At 54.6% G+C, this 14223-nt stretch overlaps 1 protein-coding gene across 1 annotated transcript in view; it reads left to right on the top strand.

Moving 5' to 3' along the window:
* The window catches only part of MAN2B2 (mannosidase alpha class 2B member 2), a 31157-nt gene extending 30369 nt beyond the window's left edge, over nucleotides 1-788 (top strand). The window contains exon 20 of the mRNA XM_081082369.1: nucleotides 528-788. Within this exon, the coding sequence (XP_080938495.1) occupies nucleotides 528-619 (92 nt within the window). The 3' untranslated portion in view covers nucleotides 620-788. The remainder of the gene's footprint in view (nucleotides 1-527) is intronic.
* The last annotated feature ends 13435 nt before the right edge of the window (nucleotides 789-14223 follow it).

The following is a 14223-nucleotide window of genomic DNA, read 5'->3' as shown; positions in this document are numbered from 1 at the left end:
GCTTCCCGCCGCCCAGGCTTTGCGCACGCTGTTCCCTCTGCTGGCACGCGCCTGGCCCGCCGTCCGGCCTATCCTGCCCGGGCCAGGCAGGGGCAGAATGACGCCTCTCAGTCCACTGCACCAGCACTGTGGTGGGGGCGGGGGCGGGGCCGTTCAGTCAGTGGCGGGGGGGGGGGGGCGGTGAATGGGTGGATCATGCATGGGTGGGTGCAGGAGGGAAGATGGGTGAACAGTATGAGTCCAAACCCCAGCGCTTGGCTTTGGGGGGCCAGTGAACTAAAGGGTGGGGCCCCCAATGGCCTCAGTGAGAAGCCCCTTAGGTCCTGAGGCCTCGAGAGGCCAGGAGCAGCCTCCTCTGCAGGCCCAGTGCTCGGGGAAGGGCAGAAATGCAGCAGAAATCCTCTGGGATGCAGGCCCCAGCCGTGGGTCCTGGCAGGAGGGGCAGCCACACACACTGTGGTGTTGGGGGTCCCGGGAACAGGGGCTCCGAGGGACAGGGCTGGGCTGACCACCTCTGCCCCTGCCAGGCAGCTCCCAGCCCAGCGCCCCGCACGGCCCCATCGTCACCATCGGCCCCAAGGAGATCCAGACCTTCTTCGTCCACTTTCAGAGGCCGTGAGTGCTCGGCCGAGGCCGTGGGCCCAGGGCTTCCGGACCTGGGAAACCACAGCGCCCGACTCGGCCCAGCAGCAAGGACGGACGGGAGGACAGCTGCCGTCTGGTCGGCTGACGCAGGAAACGGACAGGCTGGGTTTCCTATTTTTTGAAATAAAAGCTGCATCATAAGGACCCGTTTCTTCTCCTCGGCCTCTGGCGCCGGGTGATGTCCTCACGCACCCACAGCTCCTCGTTCATTCGCGAAAGTCAAAGACAGGAAGCCGTGCCAGGCAGAGTGCGAAGCCACAGTGACACCAGCGCACCTGCCACGCAGGCCCTGTGGGTCTCATGAGGCCGCCAGTGTGAACGTGGGTGGCTCTGCCGTGTGAGGGCGACACGGTGTGGCGGCTGGGACACGGGGGACAGGAGGCCTTAGAGCCGTGGGTGCACGGGGCTCGGCTTCTGGGTCAGGAGGGCCGTGGGGAACGTCTCCCCGGGCAGGGCCGTGAGCTGTAGAAAGACGCAGACCGGAGTCCGGGGCACCCTGCCGACACCCTGACACCCACCGACTCGTCACCTCGCCTCTTCCAGGCTCCAGGTCCTCCCCCGCTCAGTGTCATCCCCGATCGTCTGGCTCTTCCCACCAGATGTGTGTGTCCCAGAAGAGAAAACGTCTGTTTTTTTAGCCCTGTGTCCCCAGGTGAGCACCACAGCCAGGCGCTGTCAGTATTTATTACGTGACTACAAGCTTCGGGGGGGGGGGGGGGGATATTCCATGATTTTCCTTCAGGAGAAGAATGAAGGCAGGAAAATGGAGTCACCCCGTCCTCTTCCTGGTCTGTGCCCCTGCCCCACCCACATGTACCCACACATGCTTGCGTGTGTAGGCATGCACACACACATATGCTCACACACATGCACTCTGGAACGCAGCCCTCCCGCCTCTGTCTCTAACAGTTCTGTGCCCGCAGCACCTAGAATGCTGCCTGGTACTAGGAGACTCTCGGAGAAAATATTTTTCCAACGAATGAAGGAGACCAAGCATCTGATTGGATTTCCGGCTCCGACGCGCACTAGGAAGCCCCTGAATTTATCCTAATCTCAGTTTTCTCTCCTGTAAAAATGGAGATAACGATCCTCATGCCTGTCTTATATGTGCGTGTGAGGGTTCCCTGAGGAAACATGCTTATTGCTTAGACGAGCACCTGACATGGAGTACGTGCTCCATAAAGGTGAGCTGTTCTGGTGGTGATAGCAGTGATGGTGGTGGTGTGATGGGGATGGTATTGGTGGTGGTGGTGATGGTGTGGTGGTGGTAATAATGGTGGTGATGGTCATGGTGCTGTGATGGCAATGGTAATGGTGTTGACAGTAGTGGTGATGGTGGTGGTGATGGTGAGATGGTGATGTGATGGTGACAGTAATGATGGTGATGGTTTGGTGGTGGTGGTGGTGTTGCTGTTGGTGGTGATGGTGTGGTGTGATGGTATGGTGGTGTTGGTAGTAATGGTGTTGTTGGTGATGGTGGTGGTGGTGGTGGTGATGGTGTGGTAATGGTGATGATATTGGTGATGGTGTGGTAATGGTGTTGTTGTTAGTGGTGATGGTGTGGTAATGGTGTTGTTGGTGGTGATGGTGATGATGTTAGTGGTAATAGTGATGATATTGGTGATGGTGTGGTAATGGTGTTGATGACGGTGTGGTAATGGTGTTGGTGTTGGTGGTGATGGTGTGGTAATGGTGTTGTTAGTGGTGGTGGTGTGGTAATGGTGTTGGTGGTGATGGTGATGATGTTGTTAGTGGTAATGGTGATGATATTGGTGATGGTGTGGTAATGGTGTTGTTGGTGGTGTGGTAATGGTGGTGTTGGTGGTGATGGTGTTGCTGTTGGTGGTGATGATGATGGTGGTGGTGATGGTGATGATATTGGTGATGGTGTGGTAATGGTGTTGGTGGTGGTGATGGTGTGGTAATGGTGGTGTTGGTGGTGATGGTGTTGCTGTTGGTGGTGATGATGATGGTGGTGGTGATGGTGATGATATTGGTGATGGTGTGGTAATGGTGGTGGTGGTGTTGGTGGTGATGGTGTGGTGATGGTGGTGGTGTTGGTGGTGATGGTGTGGTAATGGTGGTGGTGGTGGTGGTGGTGGTGATGGTGTGGTAATGGTGGTGGTGTTGGTGGTGATGGTGTTGTTGGTGGTGATGGTGTGGTAATGGTGTTGGTGGTGGTGATGGTGTGGTAATGGTGATGGTGTTGGTGGTGATGGTGTGGTAATGGTGTTGGTGGTGGTGATGGTGTGGTAATGGTGGTGGTGTTGGTGGTGATGGTGTGGTGGTGGAAACTGATACACCAGCGAAGGGGAGAGTGAGCCTGGTTACTGCTCTCCCTCCAGGGAAGCTGCCACATTGAAGCCTTCGACACCCTCTCTTCTAGCTGATGTTCACCCAGCCTGGGAAGAGCCCCATGGGACCTTGTGCCCGTCCCTCACTGGGAAAACAAGGGGGCAGCCGGGGACATTGCTCAGCCCACATGGGATCACCGTCACTCAGTACCATGCCCTCAGCCCCACGGTGTGCAGCACCCGGCTGGTCCTTCAGACTCAGCGCAGACCCCTCCTCCGAGAAGCCTCTGTCCTGGCCTGTCCGGTCACGGGGTGCGGGGGTCCAGCCCCAGCGGGTCCACGGGGCCCTGCTCTGCCTGCCCGTGCACCCGTGTGCTTATGTGGACGAAGGCTTGCAGCTCTGCCTGCTTCCCGCCTCCCCTTGGGCTGCACGGCTCAGGTTCCCACTGGGTTGTCCTGCAGCCTCTGGCAGCCCGGGCATCTGCCCTGAGTCTGGCCTCAGTCTGGGCAGCAAGTTGCTTTTGTGCTGCTGGGGTCTGCTCAGCTCCTCCCAGGGGAGTGCAAGTCTTTGAGGGCCCAGGCCTATTCCTCTCTGCCTGCAGGGCCCGCGCAGGGTGTGGCACCAGGGAAGTGCTCTGCAGCTGTTTGTTGAATGAATGAGTGAGTGAGTGAGTGAATGAGTGAGTGAGTGAATGAATGAGTGAGTGAGTGAGTGAATGAGTGAATGAATGAGTGAGTGAGTGCAGGACGGGCTCCAAGGTGAGGCCCTGCGGAAAGGACTTCACATCCGCATTGACCGCCTATGTCGAGGGGCTATTCGCAAGGCCCCCCACTCTGCAGGGCTGACCCGGGTCCCGTGGCTGTCGGGCTGACCTGGAAGCGGTCAGGCCGGTGGACAGGCCTTGGTCCGGTTCCTGGGTGCTGGCCAGAGTGCTGGGAAGGCTCAGGCTCATGCTGAGAAGTCTGCCAGGCCGCCAGCAGCTTCGAAATGCCCAAGTCCAGGTGCCCCGTGGAGCTGGCGGCAGAGAGGTGGCCGCAGACGACGCGTGGGGGCAGGTAAACACGTTTGGATGAGAAAAGGCCAAAGCCTCTAACAGCCGGGGAGCTTGGCTGTAACATTCCAGCACGTTCTGTTGATTTATGGCTGTTGCTAGGTAACCGAGTACACTGAAGCGGGTGTGATTGGAAAGCTGCGTGCAGCTCTCAACCAAAGAGTCACAGAAAGAGAAAGCCATTAAGCTGGGGGGCTGGGGAGGGTGTGGGTGCAGCCCAGTGGAGGGGCGCTGTTAGAGGCAATTAGAGGAAGTGGAGTCCCCCCCCCCCCCCCGAGTTTGCTGTCCTCAGGGTGTGTCCTGCCAGCCCCGAGAGCCCGCTGCTGCTCGTGCGGCTCCTCCCTCAGAAAGACACCAGCGTGAACCAATGCTTTATTCTGCAGAAAATTGATTAGCACGTGGCAGGTTTCTCACACAGTGCGTGACGTAGGGGTGTGTAAGCTTGATGGGCAGGATTCATTGTCTTCATTTTCCCTGACAAATGGCTCCGCCTCCCACCAGCACCATTCATTGGCTGAACACATATGGATACCCACTGCGTGCCCCCGGGATTCAAGTGTGAACAAGACAGACATCCCTCCACCCCACAGAGCTGGCATTCAGACTGGGGGAGACAGACACTCAATAATAGTCATAATTAAGAAGCCAATTCTCTCTTATGTTAAATAGCAACAAGAAGAAGCAAAGCCGAGGTGAGGGGGCCGGGAGGAGGGGGGTGGAGGGGGCTTGCCGCGATTATGAATAGAGGTTCCCGATTAGCCTCATCAAGAAGGTGACATTCGAGCGACGTCTTGAATAAGGGGGCACTGGGCCTTGCAGGTGTCTACGGGAAGAGCAGTCTGGGCGGAGGCTAATCTCGGCAGTGCAAAGGCCCTGGGGCCACCTGGGGAAACAGCAGGGAGTCCAGTGCGGACAGTGAGAACGCCGGGGGCAGTGGGAGGTAGAAGCAGGTCGCGTATGGTCCTCAGGCCGGGGGGAGCACATGATGGCAGGGAAAGGGGGCACTTGGTGGAGAGGGGAGGCCACCAATCGCTGGGCGGTTCTGTGCCAGGGGCTGTGCTGGGGGTGCTGGGCTCCTGAGAGGTGTGTGCTCACCCTTCTAGTCCATGGACGGCAGGCTGAGCCCCGAGGGGGCGGCGAGCTGGCACAGGTGCAATGTTGCTGAGTGGCTGAGCCTGGATTCAGGCCTTTACCTGCCAGCTCCTTACCTGTGGGCCAGTACCACACAGGGCGGGGCACGTAGGGACTCAGGGTGACAGGGGGGCCTGGGCACCGGGCAGACAGCTCAGGTCCGATGCCGGCTCCTCTCTGAGCTTCCCTGTGTGAGCTGGGACCAGCGACTTCATCTGCATGCCGCCATGTTCCTCCCGGACTATGAAACAAAGGCAGCACTAGCTGCCTCGTCCAAGAAGACCAGCCAGTCCAGCGCTGGGCACCGGCACTCACCCAGGACGCTCCTCCCATCTGCATGCGTCTCTGAGCAAGCGTGCGCCGCACTGTGCAGCTCTGATGGTTTGGGGTGACGGTTTGTGTGGGGCACGGCCACAGTGTTTGGACAGGTTCAAGCCTTGGCCTGAGGAGAGGGCACAGTCCTCTCGTGGCCACGGGCAAGTCCCAGCTGGAGGGCAGGGCCCTCCCAGCACAATTATAGCCAACAGCTGTAGTTGTGAGCTTGAACCTGTGGTCCAAACACGTGGCCCCACGTGCCTGTGTGCTAGAGTTCGGGTGCATGTAGTTAAGTGAGGTTGAAACCCACGAGAATGTTGTAAACAACGTGATCACGCCCCTACTTTGCCTCGTGGCATCTGCTACAGAATAGACACGGCTGTGGGCGCTGGCGCTGTCTCCTCATCAGGGAGCAGCGTCCCACCGAGACCCAGCGTTCATGGTCTTGTCTGTCTTTTCTAAGCCCTTCACTGCCCCCATTCGGGGTCACTGAACCAGGCGGAGCTGGCATGAGTATGCCATGGCTGTGCCTGCTCCCCACAGGTTTTCAGGGTGATGGTTTGTGGGTGACAGTTTGTGTGGTGATGGTTTGTGGGTGACAGTTTGTGGGGTGATGGTTTGTGGGTGACAGTTTGCAGGATGATGGTTTGTGGGGTGACGGTTTTCAGGGTGATGGTTTGTGGGGTGACGGTTTTCAGGGTGATGGTTTGTGGGTGACGGTTTGTGGGGTGATGGTTTGTGGTTGACAGTTTGCAGGGTGATGGTTTGTGGGGTGACGGTTTGAAGGTTGATGGTTTGGGGGTGATGATTTGTGGGGTGATGGTTTGTGGGTGAGTTTGTCAGTGATGGTTTGTGGGGTGACAGTTTATGGGGTGATGGTTTGTGGGTGACGGTTTGTGGGGTGACGGTTTGTGGGTGATGGTTTGCAGGGTGACGGTTTATGGGGTGATGGTTTGCAGGGTGACGGTTTATGGGGTGATGGTTTGCGGGGTGATGGTTTATGGGGTGATGCTTTGCAGGGTTACGGTTTGTAGGGCGACAGTTTATGGGGTGATGGTTTGTGGGTGACGGTTTGCAGGGTGACGGTTTATGGGGTGATGCTTTGCGGGGTTACGGTTTGTAGGGCGACAGTTTCTGGGGTGATGGTTTGCGGGGTGACGAATCTGGAGGCAGGCCGAGGTCCCACCGCCCGCAGCTGGTTCCCTTGGCCCGTTCTGTGCTCCCACAGCCCCGAGTTCCGTTGGGACCTTGAGGGCGGGAATGTGTGTTATTCGTTGGTTTCTGCCCCATGTCCACTGCAGGCCTGATACTCAAGGGTGATCAATAACCTCTAATTAAATTCATGAATGCAGAATAAGTGCTGTTAAGGACTCAGGGATGGTTTCAACCACTGAAGTAATCAAGGAGGGCTGCATGCAAGAAGAGGCATGAGGAGGCTGGGAACTGCCAGGGGGAAGAAGAGTGCCATGTCGCTGGAGGAGGCTGGGTGGTTACTGGAGGAGGCTGGGTGGTTACTTTCGCCATGGCCCCCCTTATAGATGGCGGTCCCCCCTTTATCTGCTGAACTTCTGGGCGCCTGTCCTGGGGAGGCTTGGGATCTCCTTCCCCCACCATCGCCAGGCCCAGGAGGGACCGCGGGCCTCTGGGCCTCTCCCAGGGCTGGGCCGCTAGATGGAGAGCTGATGAGCGGAGGCTGGACGCTCGGCCGGCCGTGCTGTGAATTACTGATCACCAGAGAGCACTGTGTAGGCAAGGTCACTTTCCGCCCGGGCCGAACTGCTCGGTCACGGTCACGCTAATTGCCTGTTTTCCAAATTTCCCTCGGGCTGGGCCGGGGCGGGGCAGTCGCTCTGCGCCCGTTGGTTCTGCCAGAAGGCGGTCTAGGGGTGAGAAAGGGCTGCGTCGTTGCTCTTCGGTGGTAAGTTGGCGAACCCTGGATGGGCGGAAGCAGGTGCTTGCTGCAGGCCCTCCTGTCCCACCGCACGGCAAAGGCTTTGCGCATCCCCAGCCCCCAGACGTGACTGACCCGTGTGAGGGGTGGGCCGGCAGGACCCGAGAATGAGCGGCAAGTCACGCCCCTTGAGCACCGGCCCCGTGCCAGGCTACCGCGGCCATCTCCCTGGTCCTCGCCGAGACAGACATCGCGGGAGTGGGGCCCGCGGCACAGCACGCGGGAGTGGGGCCCGCGGAGGGACAGACCCTCAGAGGAAACTGTCAACGCCGGCTGCCTGGCCTCTCCGAGCCTCGCTGACAAGAGCGTCGGGCGGGGCCTGGAAGGAGAGGGAGGGCTGCTCTGCGGGGGTGGGGGGACCATGCTGGGCCCCTCTCTCTGGAGGTGGGAGGAGGAGGGGTGTCTGAGTGTGGATCAGTGACTCAACTGTTTAAGATCTAGCTGCTGGGCGCCCGGCCAAGACAGAATAATGGGGCCGATTTACCTTCCGCCCCAAAAGGATAAACAAATGGGAAGGACACAAAACAGCCGTTTCTAAGAGCGTGGCCAGCAGGGGGGAAGGACAGTGGTCAGGGATGCGAGCAGACAGGGGGCTCAGATGGCTCCCGCTTCTGCCCTGGGAGGTTCACGGCCAAGCTGCCGGGAGAGGCTGTCCACGCTGGGCCGAGCTGGCGGGATCCGCAGGGAGGGGATGAGCCAGAGGTGGGGAGCCCCAGGCGGTGGAGGCACAGGCTGAACCCTGGGAGGAGAGGGCGGTAGGGAGGTCAGCCTGGCACCGGCCCACACATACGTGGAGGAAATGACCTGGAGCTGGGGGAGGGGACCACCCCCAGGACCAGAGGGAAGGGCGCTGGAGCTCACGGAGGGGAGGGCAGTGCCTGCTCTCACCCCGTTCGTGGCCCTGAGTGTCCCCTAAGGAGAGCCCTGCCTGGGGCGCGGAATCACCAGTCCTGCCGAGAGCCGCTCCAGACACGCCCGGCGGGGCTCCAGGCAGGACTGCAGGGGGTCAGACTGGCTCTGAGCTGACTGCAACCACAGGATGTTCATAAAAATGCAAACATGCCAGCCGCCGTCCCCCCCCCCCCCCCCGCAAGGTAAAGGTCACAGTATCCCCTATCTAGAGGTAAGTGATGAGCCATGCAAAGAAGCAGGAAAGTACAACCCGTAATGAGGGGAAAAGTCAGCCCCTCGAAACGGATCCGGACTGACAGGTGTGAGATTCAGCAGACAAGATGCCAAGCCAGTCACTGACAGGCGCGCGCCCTTTAGCAAGGGGCGCACTCTGAGCAGCGCGTCCTTAGGGGATGGCGTCGGTGGGAACGTCACAGAGGGCGCTCACACACCTCGAGGGCACAGCCTCCGACATCTAGGCTGCGTGGGATGGCCTGTCACCCCCCCTGTGTGGGATGGCCTGTCACCCCCCCCCCCTGCGTGGGATGGCCTGTCACTCCCCCCTGCGTGGGATGGCCTGTCACCCCCCCTGCGTGGGATGGCCTGTCACTCCCCCTGCGTGGGATGGCCTGTCACCCCCCCTGCGTGGGATGGCCTGTCACTCCCCCTGCGTGGGATGGCCTGTCACCCCCCCCCTGCGTGGGATGGCCTGTCACCCCCCCTGCGTGGGATGGCCTGTCACCCCCCCTGCGTGGGATGGCCTGTCACTCCCCCTGCGTGGGATGGCCTGTCACCCCCCCCCCCTGCGTGGGATGGCCTGTCACCCCCCCTGCGTGGGATGGCCTGTCACTCCCCCTGCGTGGGATGGCCTGTCACCCCCCCCCTGCGTGGGATGGCCTGTCACTCCCCCTGCGTGGGATGGCCTGTCACCCCCCCCCCCTGCGTGGGATGGTCTGTCACTCCCCCTGCGTGGGATGGCCTGTCACCCCCCCCCCCTGCGTGGGATGGCCTGTCACGCCCCCTGCGTGGGATGGCCTGTCACCCCCCCACCTGCGTGGGATGGCCTGTCACTCCCCCTGCGTGGGATGGCCTGTCACGCCCCCCCTGCGTGGGATGGCCTGTCACTCCCCCTGCGTGGGATGGCCTGTCACCCCCCCTGCGTGGGATGGCCTGTCACTCCCCCTGCGTGGGATGGCCTGTCACCCCTGGGCGCAGCACTCAGCAACACGGCCTCAAGTCAAGAGAAAAGGATGCCGTCAAGAGGCAGCGTGAATGTGAGCTGCAGGAGGCTGCTGCTGGTGTCACGCGGCCACTGTTTTATTATTAAAAAATATTTTCACTGATGTCAGCGAGGAAGGGAGAGGGAGAGAGAGAAATCAATGGAACATCAATGAGAGAGGATCATTGACCGGCTGCTTCCTGCACAGCCCCTACTGGGTGGCCATAACCCGGGCATGCGCCCTGACCAGGAATTGAATCGTGACCTCCTGGTTCATAGGTCAATGCTCAACCACTGAGCCACACTGGCTGGGCATGGCTACTGTTTTATAGCAAGCTTTTTTTTTTTTTTTATAGATGGAAAGAGTATACCCTAAAATAATGATTAAAAAGTGCAGTATAGTAAGTGCATAACACAGTAACAGCCATTTGTGATCATTATCCAGCACTACACACTGTCCATAATTGCACGTGCTACACTTTTATATGACTGGCAAGCAGCAGGTTTGTTTACACCAGCATCATCCGATGAGTCCATAATTACAGTGGAGATTTCAATGACCACCTTTTATTTTTAAAATATATTTGTATTGATTTCAGAGAGGAAGCGAGAGGGAGAGAGAGACAGAAACATCAGTGATTAGAGAGAATCATTGATCGGCTGCCTCCTGCACACCCCACACTGGGGATTGATCCCACAAGCCAGGCATGTGCCCTGACTGGGCATTAAACTGTGACCTCTTGGTTCATAGGTCGACGCTCAACCACTGAGCCACACCAGCAGGGCAGCAATGACCATCTTTTAATAATTGATAAAACAAGTAGAACAAACATGTGTCAGGAAATAGAAGACACGAACAGCACTATCAATCAACTGGACTCGGGTTACTTTTCTAGAACCCTCCGCCCGTGAGGGCAGTGTATACACGCTCTTTCCAGGTCCACACCCAGACACTCACCAAAATAGACCACATCCTGGGCCACAGGACAAGTTTCAATGAACGTGGAGGGATTCACGTTACAAAAAGTATGTTCTCTGCCACAATGGATTTAAATTAGAACCAACAAGAGGAGCGGCTCTGGAAAATCTCCAGATATTGAAGATTCGGTGTCATTATACCTCATGCGTCCAAGAGGAAATCGACAGAGAGATTAGAAAGTGTTTTTTACATCAATGAGAGTGAAAACACCGTGTTTCACAATCTGTGAGCTGTCTTTACAGTAATCATTAGAGGGAGCATTATAGCATGAAATAAATATATATTTTGGGGGGGAAATTCTCAAATAAATTACCTTAGGTTCCATCTTAGGGAACTAGAAAAACAAGAGCAAGTTAAACCCAAAGTAAGCAGAAGAAATGAAATAATAGGAACCAGAACACAAGTTAACAAAATACCGAACAAAAATAATAGAGAAAATCAATAAAGCCAAAATTTGATTCCTGGAGATTTTTATCCATAAAATTAATAGACCGCTTGCCAGACTGACCAGGACAACAAGAGAAAAGACAAGGTTGCCAATATCAAGAATGAGAAGGGGACATCACTGCAGATCCTACAGATACTAACAGAATAATAAGGGAATATTCGGAACAACTTTTCACTAATAAATTGAACAGCTGGGATGGAATTTGTAAATTACTTGAAGACATGAACTACCAAAGCTTACTGAAGAATAAAAAGACATCCTCAGTAGCCCTATAGGACCAGTCAAGAAACGGAACTGATAATGTAGAACTTTTCCACAAAGAAAACTGCAGGTTCAGATGTCTTCACCGATGACTTTCACCAGACAGTTAAGAAGCAAATAGTGCCAATTCTACACAAACTCTTCCCGAAATTTTAAGAAAAGGAACTACTTCCCAAGTCATTCTGAGAGGCAACCTTACCCTGGTATTAAAACCCAGAGGAAGATGGGATGAAAAAACTACAGACCAATACTAATGTTCCTCGAGGACATCAATCAAAAGTTCTTTTTTTTTTAAAAAAAAATGTTTTTTATTGATTTCAGAGAGGAAGGGAGAGGGAGAGAAATATCAATGATGAGAGAGAATCATTGATTGGCTGCCCCCTACTGGAGATTGAGCCCACAGCGTATGGGCATGTGCCCTTCTCTCTCTCTCTCTCTCTCTCTCTCTCTCTCTCTCTCTCTTTTATTTAATATATTTTATTGATTTTTTACAGAGAGGAAGGGAGAGGGATAGAGAGTCAGAAACATCGATGAGAGAGAAGCATCAATCAGCTGCCTCCTGCACACCCCCCACTGGGGATGTGCCCACAACCAAGGCACATGCCCCTGACCGGAATCGAACCTGGGACTCTTCAGTCCCCAGGCCAACGCTCTATCCAGTGAGCCAAACCGGCCAGGGCCATGTGCCCTTGACCAGAATCAAACCTGGGACCCTTCAGTCCGCGGGCCAACGCTCTATCCACTAGCCAAACCAGCGAGGGCCAATCAAAAATTCTTAACAAATCTAATTCAACAACATAGACAGTGGATAGTACATCATGACCAAGTGGGTTTATCCCAGGCATACAAGGCGTGTTTAACATTTGAAAAATTGATCAATGTAATTCAGCATATTAACAATAAAAAACTCCTATGCAATCACCTCAAGACACACACACACACACAACACTGAAAAAACCCAACCGTTCTTTCTGGTAAAAATCTCTAGACAAACTATGAATAGAGGTGAACATCCTCAATCTAATAAAGAACTTTTCTGAAAAACCCACAGACTGAGTGGTGAAAGACCAAATGCTTTCCCCCTAAGACCAGGGACAAGACCAGGATGGCCACTATTCAACGTTGTACTGGAGGTTATGACCAGTGCAATAAAGCAAGAAAGAGAAACAAATGACATTCGGATTAGGAGGAAAATTGTCTTTATTCACACATGACATGATTGTCTGCATAGCAATCTGATGGGAGCTACCGAAACCCCCCACAAGCCTATGAGAATGAACGATGATTTTAGCAGGTTTGCAGGAAAGAAGATCAATCAGCATCAAAAACTGAAAAATACCATTTACAATCTGAGCTACAGAAGAATAAATGCGACAACAGATGTGAAAAACCTACACCCGAAAAATGACAGAACACTGGTAGGGAAGAGAAAGAGTAAGTGGGGAGATGTACCATGTTCATGGGTCGGAAGACTCACTATCGTTAAGATGACAATTTTCCTTAACTTGACCTATAGATTCAACACCATCCAGTTAAAGTCTCAACAGGCTTTTTTTGGGGGGCGGGGAGTCGGGGGCGGTTGGACTGACAAACTAATTCTCGAATTCATATGGAAATGCAGAGGACCCAAGGCGGCCAAAACAACTTTGGAAGAAGGGAATGGCGTTGGAGGACTGAATGATCTAATCTCAAGAACTTATTATAAAGCTGCAGTAAGTGGCACAGACGGTATTTGTGTCACGGTAAACAAGTACATCAATGGAACAGAACAGAGTCCAAAACCCAACGCGCACGTATCTGGGAACTCGGTACGGAGGGAACTGGCATTATCACGCGGTGGGAGAAAGACAGGCTGTCCGTATATTAGGTTCTTTATGTGGAAGGTATATAATTAGATTTCGACTTCACCCCAAACAGAACAGTATGCTCCAGATGGCCTAAATTTAAATACGAGAAAGACATCCGACAGCCCTTCTTTTATGACTCAGGAGGTAGAGATGGATTTATTCAACAGGACGCAAAAGGCAAAATATTTAAAGGAAAATAATCGATAAATGTCACTACATTAAAATTAGTGGCTTTTGTAGGAAAAGAAGAACCATAAGCAAAGTTAACAGAAAAGCAGCACATTGGAAGAGGATGTTTGCAGCACACATCAGCAGGCAGAGGCTGGGTGGTAAAATTATGTAAGACGCTCCAGGGGATCAATCCGAAAAAAGCCAAACAACCCAATGGGGAAACGGGCAAAGGGACGAACAGGCAATTCACGGAAGTGAAACCACCAACGGCCAAACAGAAAGACTGTCGGCCGCACTGTGATCCGAAACGCAAATCAAACAATCCCTGTGTAGCACTCGCCCACCAACTTGCCAGGCATCAAAGTCAACTCCAGGCATCACTCAGAATGTGACAATGTCGCAGGCGTGCACATTATTTCTCAAGTTGGCAATACGTAGGAAGTTAAATACACCGTACCCCGCCTACCCCCCCCCCCCCAGGTGTCCATCCTAGGAAACCGGCCCACGTGGGTACGAGGAACGAAGAGAAGTGATGTAACTGCAATAGTGTTTGAAATCTCAAGAGGTGGACAACAGCCTGAACACCCATCAAGGTGGGTGGGAGCAATAATCAATTCATTGCAGTCATGGCTGTGCTTTCCCATCGGGGGAAAGTGTTAATCTGCAGAATGTGCCCATTTCTTTCTCTTTTAAAAAATATATTTTTTATTGATTTCAGAGAGGAAGGGAGAGGGAGAGAGAGAAACATCAACGATGAGAGGGAATCACTGATCAGCTGCCTCCTGCATGTCCCACACTGGGGGGTCGAGCCTGCAACCGGGGCATGTGCGCTGACTGGGAATCGAACCGTGACCTCTTGGTTCACATTAGTACCAGTCAATATGGGTGACTCTACAAGCTTTGGACTCTCACAGACCTGGGAATCCACTTACTAGCTGGTGGCTTGGGAAAAGTGAATTGGTGCCTTTCTTTTTTTCATTTATAAAATGAGTGCTGTAGGGTATCCTACCTAATAAAAG

Source organism: Myotis nattereri (genome assembly GCF_964212035.1).
Source record: "Myotis nattereri genome assembly, chromosome: 1".
In the NCBI taxonomy this organism is placed as follows: Eukaryota; Metazoa; Chordata; class Mammalia; order Chiroptera; family Vespertilionidae; genus Myotis; species Myotis nattereri.
Note: the sequence above shows the minus strand (reverse complement) of the source record. Positions and strands in the feature narration are given on the sequence as shown.